Genomic DNA, 12,256 nt, shown 5'->3' with positions numbered 1-12,256 from the left:
CCTTAATAATCGGAACGAGTCCTGATAGTGTTAAATTACAGAAAAAATATTACGATAACATGATTTATTTGTATATACTGCGTATATCCTTTTTAAATAAATAGAACTCGTGATTAACAAATAATAAATCACACCGCGTTATTAACCGCATCAGATATGTGTCTATCGGTTCCAATCAATCGAGCCATTGCGATGCCTGCAAGTTGAAAAAAAAGTTAGTAAAAAAATCTTACTTCGGCCATTTATTCGTATTTTTTTCTCCGCATTTTATTCTTTTAAAAAAATATCATAATTTCTAATTTTATAATTTTACATTATTTCAGTGCATAATGTTTGAAATTTATTAATTTAGTGTGTTATTTAAATTAATTTGGTGTAAGAAAATAACCCTTATCCCTGCCCTTTGCTCGTATTATTTTCCCGATTTTTATTACTTTCAATAAAAATATATTATTTTCGTATTTTATTATTTTATATTATTTCAGTACATTTTGTTTGAAATATTTTGTATTAATTATTTTGAATTTTAAAAACTTAGTAATACACTCTTACTTCCGCCATTTGTTCGTATTTATTTCTCCGCATTTTATTATTTTAAAAAATATCATAAACTTAGGGCCAGTTCTTCATTGCTTTTGAAAAATGCTTTTGAGAAGTGCTTTTGAGAAGTGCTTTTGAAAAATTTGAGTGTTTGATATTGCTGTCAAAAAGTGCTTTTGAAGAATAAAATGTCCATTTTAGACATGATATTATAAAGTAACAAATATGTATTTAAATAATGTTTAAATTAGTTAATATTATAATATTTTAACAAAAATATAAAAATAATTTATTATAACTTATTGTTAATATTTTAATAATATTATTAATTTTAAATATTTCTAAGTAATTAATATTAATTATTTATTAAATTTAATTAGAATATATAAACTATATTTAAATATTTAAATATAATAATTAAATATTTGTAATTAGATATTGACATAATTGTTTTATTTTTAATTAATGCTTTTAACACATTTGTATTATTTTATTTTAAAATGTATTTGAATATATAACTCATATTAGATATTAACATAACATAGAAAAGATAAACCTAACTAATTAAAATATTACATATATTTAGATTAAAATTTTAAAAGGGATAATATTTATATACCAAATATAAATTCACAATAGACATGTACTAAGCATATACATAGAGTTGCTCTAATCTTGTTCTCAATTATATTATTTCTTTATAATTAATTTAACTTGTTCAAAACTATTAAAAACATATATTATATAAATATGTGGTTTCTAACTAGGAAGCTCTCAAATTTTCAACTGCAATTTCATTGAGCAAATTGAATAAAAATTGCATCCAGAATGGCAAAAATGTCATCAATCTCTAAAGTCTAGTTTGCAACTAAATACTTCATATCTGTCCGAGAAATTTTTCTTATAGAAAGAAAACACTTCAAACCATCTTAAATTAGTAATATGGGAAAGGACTATTAGATAGACAAATGTCGAACACAGGAAAGACTCAAATGAAGTCAATTTCATAATATAAGATTCTAGGAAGAGGAAGAGTGTATTGCATTTCATTTAAAGGTTCAAATAAAATCTTTAAATGAATCGGACCTATAGTAATAAAACTAGTACATACCATGATGTAAAAAAGTACAAGAGAAACAGAAGAGCAAATTTCAAGACACTCGGATGTTGAACATATTTTGAATAGACCAACAAAATCAGCTATCCATCAGAACATACTTGAGAACTCTATAGGAGTTGATACACATAAAGCATGAAAATGTCAAGCTCGCATAAAAGCGGAGAGCCTTCCACAACCTTGACAAAAAGAAATAGAACATAAGCTACTAATAACATTAACCAATGATAAAATCAAATTCATTGACAAAGAAAATGAAATAGAACAATGTACAAAGAGTCAAGAAGCAATCACCGAATAGTCCTAGAAAATTGCTAGTCAAAGACAAATCCACTAGCCCAATACGACTTCCAATGAAAAATGGCGAGAAATCCACGAGGATGGCTAATTCCCACAACCAAATTGAATAGCGGTAGAAGCAAACAGAAGCAAATTTAAGATGGGAACCTTTCATGAAATAAACAATGGAAAAATTATATATCGTTTCAATTTAAACATGACTACCATGAGGTAACAAGTAAATTAAAAACTCAATTAAAATATTAAGTTCGTAAGTCAAGCGAATAAAGATTAAGAAGGAAATGTTTAAGATAGTTTTAACTTTTCTTTCTTTTTCTATAGTGTCCGAGGCCAACATTATATATTGCAATACTCTGACATTATATATGTTGAATATATATATCTAACTGTCATACTCTGACATGCCATGATGTAATTCAGCAGATAAAACTCAATGAAAAACACTTTCTAAGGGAATGAGGTGGAGAAAAAATATTTTAATTAGGCTGTGGAAATATTTGAGTCTAGGAAAATTTTAGGTCAATTCAAATGGCAACCAAATATTCATCTGACCTCTAGCCTCAGAAGGAGAATGGAATTTTTCGGAACACAGAATGGCTTTGGAATCTCCACTATTAGCAACTAAAATTTGACCATCTGCTATCAGTATAATTGTATCTGTTGAACCCGAAGCAAGGTTATTTCTAGATGCTTCCTTCACAGATTAAAATCAAATCAATACAAAGAAAGTTTAATGCACATAGTTCTAAATAAGGAAAGAGAAGACTAATTGACGATACCTTAGAAAATGTTGCATCTATGTCATGGATTGCCCTTAACAAAGCTTCCTTCAATATACCCAAGTGAAAAGAATCATCAAGGTTTTTTGGGACTGAAAACTTAAATCTGAGCAAGCATTAATACTTTAGGTTAAGAGTCGTCAACAGCAAGCAACAGCTATATCCATTTTCTAAAACAAGGAACTCAAACATAAATATGGTCTGAGTTACACAAGATATCATCTTTCAAAGTTCATGCCATGCTTTCCAATCTCTTTGTCCCAATTCAGCACTTGGAAAACAATATCCCCTTCTCCTACATTTGGCAACCTACTTGACTGCTTCTTCAATACAAAGGAAAAAGTTGCATCAAAAGGAAATATGTATGTAGAGCAAAATACTCCAGTAAAAGTTTTGAAGCCATCTCACTAGCTTCAGCACCATTATGACTATCAAAAACTGCAACAACTCCGACTGAAACTTCCTTAACCCCAATTTTGCCTGCTCCAATGTATCAGAAATTTATATATTAAAAATAAAACATAGCATGAGACGTTAGACAAAGTTATTAAATCAGTGATATGCACAAACTTCTTCAACCATCACAAAATAAGTAAAAATACCAAATCTTACATTGTTTAGAAAGATCCTTTTCAAACAAAATTGCCTCTATAAGAACACTAAGAAGTAAACTATTGAAGTTAGTAGTTCGGTTTAGCATAATATCTCTCCACTTTTATAACTCAACCTTCTTTGGTTACGTTAATATCATTGCTACATTGGTTACAGTCAATAGAAAAGAGCTAAGCATTTAATTAACCGACAAAACTTCATAAATTCAATCTTAAAATAAGGCTTTTTTTTTCTTAAACGAAGCGATAAAGTTTGTTAATAAAACAACCAAAAGCAAATTCATTCAATGAAAAACCATAGAATCTCATTCTCAATCCATAGCATAAAAACTGTCATTAAATTGCAACATCAATTTATCCTTTTTACAAAAGAAAATATTAATCGTAAGACTAATTCCCCCTATGAACGCATTCTAATAAAACCACGAAGCCGCACAAAAAAAAAGATATGAAGAAAGAGAGATACTCGGGAAGGGAATGTGGAGATCGAGCATGCAGATAGTGAGATCTTCCATGTGCTTCCTTCGACCCTGAAGCACAGCTGATTGACAGCGCCCCGTCGCGGGAGTGGGAGAGCGTTCACCGGAATCATGATTCAAAATTTTCCAGCGGAAAGAACATTTTTCGGGCAAAGAACTTGATATCTCAGGCAAAGAATCAAAGGAAAAAACTTTTTTTTTTTGGGAGAAGACATGTTAAAAATGGAAATTATCAGCCAAAAGCACTTTTGGCTAAAGAAATGGTGAAATTTTTAACTTCTCCATCTGGAGAAAAGGACTTTCTAATCGGTGAAATTTTTTCAGGAATGGAGACCGTTCTTCATTCCTTTTAAGAGAAAATGACTTTTTATTGAAAAAGTCCTTCTAAAAAGCAATGGAGAACGGAGCCTTAGTCTTTTATAATTTTATATTATTTCAGTGCATAATGTTTGAAATTTATTAAGTTAGTGTGTTGAAGGGGAATAAAAAAATAATAAATAAGGAGGGCTTAAAAGGCAATTAGCCACATATTGGTGCCGCCTTTTTATTCCTCTCCATTGGTGCCGCCTTTTTATTCCCTTCCATCACCCTCTTTTTTTTCCTCTATTATTTTGGTAAATAAAAAAAAAGTTTATAATATTTTGGTATTTTTTTTTATTTTTTTGTAATATTTTGGTAAAATACCCGAAAAAAACCCTTTTCCCTGCCCTTTGCTCGTATTATTTTCCCGATTTTATTACTTTCAATAAAAATATATTATTTTCATATTTTATTATTTTATATTATTTCAGACATTTTGTTTCAATTATTTGTATTCATTATTTTGAATTTTTAAAAAATTACTAATACACTCTTACTTTGGCCATTTGTTCGTATTTTTTATCCACATTTTATTATTTTAAAAATATCGTAATTTTAATTTTATAATTTTACATTATTTCAATGTATTATGTTTGAAATTTATTACATATACAATTTTTTCAGATTTTACCATTTTCAAGTGAATATACAATTTCCGTTTTTCTTTTCGTATTTTATGTTTTCTTAAACATATTTCTTTATCATTTTACTTTTAATGCTATTTTCCTAAAACAACTAATTTTAACATCCTAAGTAAATTTCATAAAAAATCCTAATCAACATACAATGTACATACCATGAATTTTTCATTCTAAATATATTTTATAAAATATATATGCTAAATAAAATAATAAAATACGATAATGTACATTACATAGCATAAATTTTAACACACAAATATTACAAAAAAATTAAATTTATAATAAAATTACAATTTTTTCTTTTTTTTCCTTCCTTCCTCTTCTTCTTCTTTTTTTCTCTTCTCTTTTCCTTTTCTTTCCTTCTTTTCTTTCTTTTTCTTCTCCTTTCCTCTTCTTCTTCTTCTTCTTCTACTTTTTTTTTCCATTCTCCTTTCCTTTCCTTTTCTTTCCTTCTTTTTCTTTCTTTCCTCTCCTTCCTTTCTTTCTTTCTTTCTTTCTTTCCCTCTCCTTCTCCCCCCCCAACAACCGACCGGCTCTATTATAACATTGGTGCCGCCAATGTCTTTGGCACCTTTGGTGCCGCCAATCACTATGGCACATTTGGTGCCGCCAATCACCTTAGCACGACCAGAGTGTTGTCAAATCGGTGTAGGTTTTTTTTCTTTCTATTTTTTGTTTTTTTTGGTATATTTTGGTAAATAGAAAAAATTATAATATTTTGGTTAATAAAAAAAAGTTATAATATTTTGATTATTTTTTTATTTTTTTATAATAATTTAGTAAAAACCCTTATGTTTCTAATGGTTTCTTATTCCAATATAAGCCTTCTCTTACCTTTAAGTTAACTTTTGAAACCATAAATTCTTATATTGGCTTATGTTTTGCTTTATTAAATTATAATTTAAAATGAAAATTAACTTGTTTTTATCTTTTGCTTATATATTTTACTAATTTCCTTGCCTTTTCTAAAGATAAACAAACATTAATTTTCATTTTCTGAACCCGATACATGCAAACCCTAGTATCTTATAGGGTGTGCTGTCACCCTTTATACTCCTACTTATAATAGTTGTATTTTTATTAAAATATTATTTAATTATATCATATTTTAGCAGAAGTTTTGTACAGATTCTCTATAAATAAGAACTATGTATTGAACTATTTACGCACATTATTTACGTTGCTATTTTTCAAAAATCATGGTAATTTATTTTACGAATAAATTCTCTTTTTGGAAAAAAATGCATAATTTTGGTCATAGAGAGAATTAACTTTCTTACTGAAAGTTAATAACAATTTTCATTCTTTTGCGATTGGTTCATGATACTTTAAGCTCACATTCAAAGCAGCTTGTGGTTTGAGAATAGTGGAGAATGTCGTTTGGTAAAAAGTCGGGATAAATTTAACTACCTCGTACAAAGTACATGTACAATTTTGGTTAATGTTTTTTTTTTTGCTATAAATATCACAATGACTCAATTTTTTTAAAAAAAAATAAACTTCCACCATGCTTAAAAACATTGTTTTTTAAACTGATTATTCTAACACTATTAAGGTTGTAACAATCCGTTTTTCAGTGGTATCGAAACAGTGATTTTAGGACCACAATTCTGATCAGTGAGTCGGTAAATATTAATTATTTAGTATTTACAATTCCATTAGAGTGTCACATTAAAGTTTGGTTTAGTAATTTTGATTTTTGAATAGTTAACTAAGTAAAAAAGATTAAATTATAAGAGTTGAAAAAGTCGATCGCTATTGGCTAAAGAAGCATGATTGAATGGTCTTATTAGTAAGTTATACCTTAATTATTATGGTGGATGATTATGGGTTAGCATTTTTGTCATGTTATAAGTTTAATTAAGGGTAATTTAATAATTTAATAAAAAATATAACATAAACAAAAGATGATGGAATTGTCATCTTCTTCCTTTTCACTTAGCCAAAATCGAAACACCATTGAATCCTTAGGGGAGAATTAACCAAGCTTTAAATCTTCTTGCATGGTAGGTGTTTGAAGCCCGTTTTTATTGATTTTTATATTTTTGATATCGTTGTAGCTTAATCTAGTTAATTTAGAGATTATTTTGTAAAATTGTTAAAAGTTTAGAGACTTACCATTAATGGCTTTAAGTGTTTTTGAAGTTAGTCGATAGATTCATGAGTTTGATGGTCATATATAGGATTATTTTATAAATAATTTTAGTTAGTTTTGAACTTAGGGAGTGAATTGTTATAATATTGAAATTAGCATGGAATTTTTATAAAATGCAGTTGTTTAGGGGCTGTAGAAGGACCATAATAAATTTGGCATAGAGGGTTTTAGGCTAATAGTGAAAAATATATAAGTTTCAGCTTTAGGGAAAAATTGTATAAAGAGCAAAAGTTTAGGGTGAAATTGTAAAATATTAATAAAAGGGTTTATATGCATAAGTTTAAATGTTTAAGTTATTTGAATGGTTAGTTAAATTTTAGGGTTTATATGCAACTGTTAAAGAAACTCTCGCTCCCACGCACAATTTGATACCGAAATGGATTTATTTTCTTATTCCCTTCTTTTATTTAATTCATTGTTTTGTATGTTAAATATGAGTTTATGAATTATTGTATTTAGATCCATGAGTAGCTAGTTTCCTTAGGGAGATTAACAAACGAATGTGTGGCTTATTAACAGATGAATTAGGGTTCAAATCCAAGTTAGTTGGCTTAAATTATGTGCGACTAAACCCTAGGAAGTGTCACTCTTAGGAAGTAATTTAGGATAAACGAGATTGAGAGATAAGTTTACCGAGAAAACCATAAGTTATCTCGGTCAAGAAAGTGAGGCCGATAAGTAATAAATGGTTAATTAATAGCTAACTTGATAAAACCCGAGTGCTGAAATTAATTAGGAACATTGAAGTGAGTTGGTCTTTTGCATGTTTTATTGGATTTAATTTCGATTGTTAATTGATTGTTTTTATTTTAAATAATTTTAGGTTAATTTAATTAACTCATTTCAATTTGATTTTTCGTAATATAATTTTAAATTAGTATTGTTAAACCCTGTTAATGTTGAAAGTTAATTTAAGTTTAATTCAACCTCCCTTCGGTACGATTCTCAGAATGTTTCTCGGAGTGTTTCGTTGTACCATTCTTTATTATATTACAATTTGACTCGTATACTTGGGAACACCATTATTTAATCTTATATTTATTTACTGCAATATTTCCTTTCCAGACGTTCACATGTCAAACGAAAAATATGAGAAAACTTAAAAATAAGCCTTAGAAACATTTTAAAAGATTAGGGGTTCTAAAAAACTTTTATAGAAAATTTAAAGGGATAAATTTCAAAATTACATATGAACTTTAATTTAATGTGGTATACATAAACTTTAATTTTGGTGCAATTGTACATGTGAGACTCTAATTGTAGTTCAAATGTATACGTGAAACTTTAATTTTGATCTAATCATATATATTTAAAGAAATAAATACATCAATTTATTTTTATATTAAATAGAAATAATTATTTATGTTATATCACTAATTGTGTTAATAATTTACGGAATTGGATCATATCATGTAGCTTTGTGACCGGTCGAACTTAAGTATTAATATAATTCTAATTTGATATTTAATGATTTTATTTATTAAAAATTATATTTAGTTGTTATAAAAGATAATATAATATAAAACATTCGAAAATATTAATACTTTCAGATGTAAAATCTTTAGCGCAGGGTTTTAAGATGTTTAGGTGTGTCTAAAGTCTCAAGTTTTAGTTCTGGATATGTCTTTCACTATTTTTATTTTATTTAATAATAAAATTAAATAAATTCTCTAAATTTGTCTCATCAACATTATATTTAATTTTCTTTCTTAAAAGATAAATTAAAAATTAGTTAAAGAACAATAAAAAATCAACTAAGTCTATCACAAAAAGAACATTCAAAAATATTGCTAAATATTACTATTTGATGTTGCAACAGAAATTGCTATATGAAGTAAACCACTATGCGAAGTCTCAAACTAAAAGCAAATAACTCAACAATTTACAATAACATCAAATAGCTTTAACTCAAAAGCTAGTAAATAAGTTCAGATTTTAACTCAGACCTCAGCAATATTCGCTCTCATCTTAGCTCCAACATCACCCATAGCCTGGGAAGCCTTCTCTTTCGCAGCCTCATACTTAGCCATAGCATCCATACTCAAGATCTTATCTGCCGCTGCATATGTTTCTCCCAACTCATTCTTAGCTTCATCATAAGCATTTGAATCTTCTTCTCTTCCATGTGATATTGATTCTGCTTCCTCACCTTCAATCACCCCTACAGCACCACCTAAAGCATGGGAAGCCTGCTCCATGGCAGCCTCAAACTTAGCCATAACATCCTTGCTCATGATCTTATCAGCAGATACATATGTTCCTCCTACCTTATTGATTGCTTCATTATAGGCATCGGAAACTTCATTTCTTCCGTGCGAGGTTGATTCTGCAGCCTTATGTTTAATAGCTACATCATCACCTATAGCATTGGCAGCCTTCTTTTCCCAGGCCTTAAAGTTAGGTTTAAGTTCTTCGCTCATGATCTTATCACCAGATGCATATGTGGCATGCGAAACTTCATCTCCATGCGAGATTAATTCTGCAGCCTTATCTTTAATAATCCTAGCTACATCATTAGCTATAACATGGCACACCGTCTCTGTCAAAGCCTCAAACTTAGCTATAACATCTTCACTCGTGATCTTATCACCAGATGCATATGTTTCTTCTACTTCATTATAGACATGGGAAACTTCATTTCTTCCACGCGAGATTGATTCTGCAGCCTTACCTTTAAGGATCCTAGCTACACCATCAGCTATAATATGGGAAGCCTTCTCTGTCAAAGCCTCAAACTTAGCCATAACATCTTCACCCATGATCTTATCACCAAACTTAGCCATAAGATCTTCACTCACGATCTTATCACCAGATGCATATGTATATCCTCCTATTTCATTATAGGCATGGGCTGCAGCCTTATCAATAATCCTAGCTACATCATCACTTACAAGATCGCAAGCCTTCGCTTCATCTTTTCCGTGCGATAGTACAACCTTAATCATGGTCCAAGCTACATAATTACTTATAACATGGTAAGCCTTCTCTTTCCAGGCCTCAAACTTAGCCATAGCATCTTCACTGAAGATCCTATCTGCAGATGATCCATGATTTACTGCTTCCTTAGTTTCTTGGCTGCCTTTTTTATAGGCATCGATCGCTTTATCTCTAGCATTTTGATTGGCTTCTGCCAATGGTTCTTTGGCTTCATCGATTGTATCTGCTGCTTTATCTGTTCCATGCTCCTTCGCATCTGCAATTTCATCTTTCGCATGATGGGCTTCATCATCTGCAACTTTTTCTTCTGCATGATGAGCTTCATGCCGAGCTTCGTCGTAGGCATTGTCTTCCCCATATGCCATTGTCTCTCGACCATTATCAACCTGATTCGAATCTACATCCATAGCCATACTAAGCATCTGGTTAGCTGCGTTTACTTCCTCTCTAGATATTTTGGCAGCATAGTTTGATGCTTCCGAAAAGACATAATAATAACATTAATAGGAAAGGCATAAGATGAATTACCAGAGGCAGACATTGAGGCACCATCTCCACCTTTATCCATCATATCTTTAGCCGCCTCTCTTGCATTCTCAAATTTCTGTCCCATGACCCTGGCAGAGTCATTACCATTGTAAGACACACAAGAAGTTTTTAACCACATATGTCTGTCAACACAATTTATAAGCCAAACGGATCCATGTAACCGGCCTAATCAATCCTAATAATGGAACATTTTTTGTATCTAATTTATTCATAATATAGTCAACTGAATCATGCACTCTCCTTCATTGTTTAAGAATTTCACAACCAGATACATTGGAGAGAGATACATCTCTTGTATATAACCCGGAAAGTAGGTAAATTAAGAAAAAAGAGGAAATTGTGGACCTAATTACTATCAAGTAGATCATTGAACTACTAGCTTATCCATGAAAACAATTAGAAGGAAAAAAAGGAAAGAGAGTCTCAAGTCTCAACCTAACCAACGACGCCCACGAAATTTTTCCAATTTTTAAAATGGCATTTCCAATTATATGTGAATCTTTATTTTAAAAAAGAAGAAGGCAGTATGATATAAGTAATTGTTTGATCATTACACGAGGAAGTTGTCAAGTCCCGAATCAGACAAGGAGTCCTTCACAGTTTCCTTTGTCATCTCTTGCCATCCCCAGGCCCAGCAAACCCCTACCATTGACAGCAATACAATTACCAGCATTCCCACCACTTTCTTCTTCTCCATCATCTTTGCCTCTACAAGCGTATTGGTTTTCTTTTCTTGAAAAAGAAAATATCTAAAAACGGTAACGAAAACAAGATTAAGAAGCTTGAAGATCCTACATTAAAGATTTTAAGGTTTTTATAGGAAAAGGAAGGAAGAAAAAAGCAGTGGTGGTGAAACGTGGCTTTGCAATGGACAACGTGGCTGATAGTGGCTATTTATGTAACAGGAAAGGCTCCCATCTTGCCACTTGGTTTCGGGCAAGGGTACTGTTGTCGGCATCGGATTAGATCTTTGTTCGGTTATTCAGTTGCGTTGCGACATTGGAGAGGAATTTATGGAACAATCATCTGAATTGGCTCACGTTGATTGAAGTTCCTGTACTGTATGCGCGTCATTTTCTTTTATTATGAAGTGGCATTTTACGTAAAAAAACAATTGACTAAACTACGGCAGGTGTCTTTTTCCTTTAAGTGCGTTTGAGAGTCTAAAAATTAATATAATAATAAATTTCTTAATTTTTACCAATTGTGTCAATACTTTAATAAATCTCAAATTAATCCTAATTAATTTTTATAAAAAAAGAATATAAAAATACATAAATATTCCATACATAATTACATTATAAAACAAAAAATATTCTACAAAAAATTTCCCTCTCATAAAGTTGAAATAAAAACCCAGAAGACTATGAGATTCCAGAAACAGAGAATTTCCATATCAAACTTTCTTCTTGCTCTCACCTGACCAAACTTCTAGAAACAGGAACTTTTTGCCATTTCTTTTATTACATTAACCTATCTATTCTTTGATTTTATTTTTTTTAAGAATTATGAGATAATTTGTAGGGTTGAGGTTAATTATTCTAAAAATTTATGACCAAAGTATATACTCATTTTTGGACTGCCACCTTATCATTCCATCAAATAGCAATACTTAACAAAAATAGACCAAAAAGAATAAATCGTATTAGTTGAGTGACGATTTTGAATGTTTTAAAGTTAAGTTAAATAATAATTAAAATATATTTATTATATATTAGATTATAAAATAAATTTATATAATATATCGAGATAAATCTTAAAATTATACATGAACTCTAATTTGATGCA

General features: G+C 29.9%; 1 protein-coding gene across 1 annotated transcript; it reads right to left on the bottom strand.

Annotated features, from left to right (window-relative positions):
• Window positions 1-8,759: 8,759 nt before the first annotated feature.
• On the bottom strand, window positions 8,760-11,253 carry LOC105763279 (uncharacterized). The gene is made up of 3 exons (XM_012581430.2): window positions 11,023-11,253; window positions 10,448-10,536; window positions 8,760-10,316 (listed from the first exon to the last, which is right to left on the bottom strand). Exons 1-3 carry the CDS (start codon window positions 11,166-11,168, stop codon window positions 8,923-8,925), a joined length of 1,629 nt encoding a protein of 542 aa, XP_012436884.2. The 5' UTR covers window positions 11,169-11,253; the 3' UTR covers window positions 8,760-8,922.
• Between the last annotated feature and the right edge of the window lie 1,003 nt (window positions 11,254-12,256).

The sequence above is a fragment of the Gossypium raimondii genome, chromosome 12 (assembly GCF_025698545.1).
Source record: "Gossypium raimondii isolate GPD5lz chromosome 12, ASM2569854v1, whole genome shotgun sequence".
Lineage (NCBI taxonomy): Eukaryota > Viridiplantae > Streptophyta > Magnoliopsida > Malvales > Malvaceae > Gossypium > Gossypium raimondii.
Note: the sequence above shows the minus strand (reverse complement) of the source record. Positions and strands in the feature narration are given on the sequence as shown.